We start from the raw sequence: 1368 nt of genomic DNA, 5'->3' as shown, positions 1-1368 counted from the left end.
GAGCCTAATGCCGTCCGGTGACGTCACTACCCGAAAACCGGGTAGTGATTTTGATTGGTCGAATTTTAATTAATTCGCATAAATTATGAGTAAATTACGCATCTTTTTAGCGGGAATTTCAACATGGCGGTCCCAGTAGAAGCATTCAAGGAAGCGGTTTCTAAAGTTTGTTCTTCGTTGGGAGTGAGCAATTTATATAAGGAACAGAAAAATGCACTCTTTAATTTTTTGTCCAAGAAGGATGTATTATTTAATTTACCAACGAGCTACGGAAAGTCGTTAATTTTTGAAATAGCCCCGCTCGTCGCCGGCGAACTTGCCAGTTCTTGCCCGCAGTTTGTCGCCGACAGTATCATCATTGTTATTTCTCCTTTGGTCGCTTTAATGCGAGGCCAAGTCGCTTCTCTTGAGAAGAAAAACATTCCAGCAGCTTATGTTGCAGCAGAACAGGATGCCGCGATTTTAAAAGATGTTGGACTTTCAGCAAGTACCGCATTGTTTACGCTTCTCCGGAATCTATGCTTTCAGTAGCCTGAATTTCAGACATCCCTCTGTGCTCGCCCGCTTACCAGAAGGAACGTCTGAACACATTCGGGCCTAATGCCGTCCGGTGACGTCACTACGCTTTGGTGTTAATTCATGCGGAAAAGTTTCTGTCGAGGCCATGAAATTGTGAAAGAAAAATCGCTTAAATAAAGGATTACAGGGTATAAAATTGTTTTAATAGTAAACTATTAAAAACCTTGAGACAAATGAATGATATTTTAATCGACTGCAGGCTATATTCTTTTACGGAAGCGATTTAATCTAAACTGATTTGCTTTATCTAGCGATCAAAATATAATATGTTACGCAACGGACAAATACAACACACTCGTGAGTACTTTAATAAATAAATCAATTTCGACGGTTTCAGAGGCATCAAGAAACGGAATTCAATCCAAAAATATCCTACTTGACCGTGGGCACTGAGTTCAGAAATCACTGGCTCATCGAGGCTGCAGGACATAAGCAGGGTGACATAAGCGTCGAGCGGCTTTGTTGACAAAACAAGATTACATATAAATTTGGCAAAACACTGCATGTCGAAGCGACGAATGCCGCCAAATTAAAACCTACCGATTTCCATTACTATTCTTCATCCGTAGGTAAACTAATAAAGTAATAAACTCAAGGTAAATGACTAATCAATTCATTTCTGGGAAGGTGAACTCTTTCGAACTCTTTCCAAACGTTTTCAAATTACAATCCTCGCGCGGTAAAATTCAGTCATAATTTCACATAATTATGCAAATAATTTTTAAATCAACCAATCAAAATCACTACCCGGTTTTCGGGTAGTGACGTCACCGGACGGCATTAAGCCCA

The 1368-nt window shown here is 39.9% G+C and overlaps 1 protein-coding gene across 1 annotated transcript; it reads left to right on the top strand.

Annotated features, from left to right (window-relative positions):
* Positions 1–123: 123 nt before the first annotated feature.
* LOC144640113 (ATP-dependent DNA helicase RecQ-like) lies at positions 124–487 on the top strand (the record flags this gene model as incomplete). The annotated part of the gene is made up of 1 exon (XM_078499328.1): positions 124–487. A coding segment is annotated over exon 1 (364 nt), but the record flags the coding sequence as incomplete, so codon positions are not given.
* Positions 488–1368: the final 881 nt, after the last annotated feature.

The sequence above is a fragment of the Oculina patagonica genome, unplaced genomic scaffold (genome assembly GCF_052425735.1).
Source record: "Oculina patagonica isolate OP01 unplaced genomic scaffold, crgOcupat unplaced1883, whole genome shotgun sequence".
In the NCBI taxonomy this organism is placed as follows: Eukaryota; Metazoa; Cnidaria; class Anthozoa; order Scleractinia; family Oculinidae; genus Oculina; species Oculina patagonica.
Note: the sequence above shows the minus strand (reverse complement) of the source record. Positions and strands in the feature narration are given on the sequence as shown.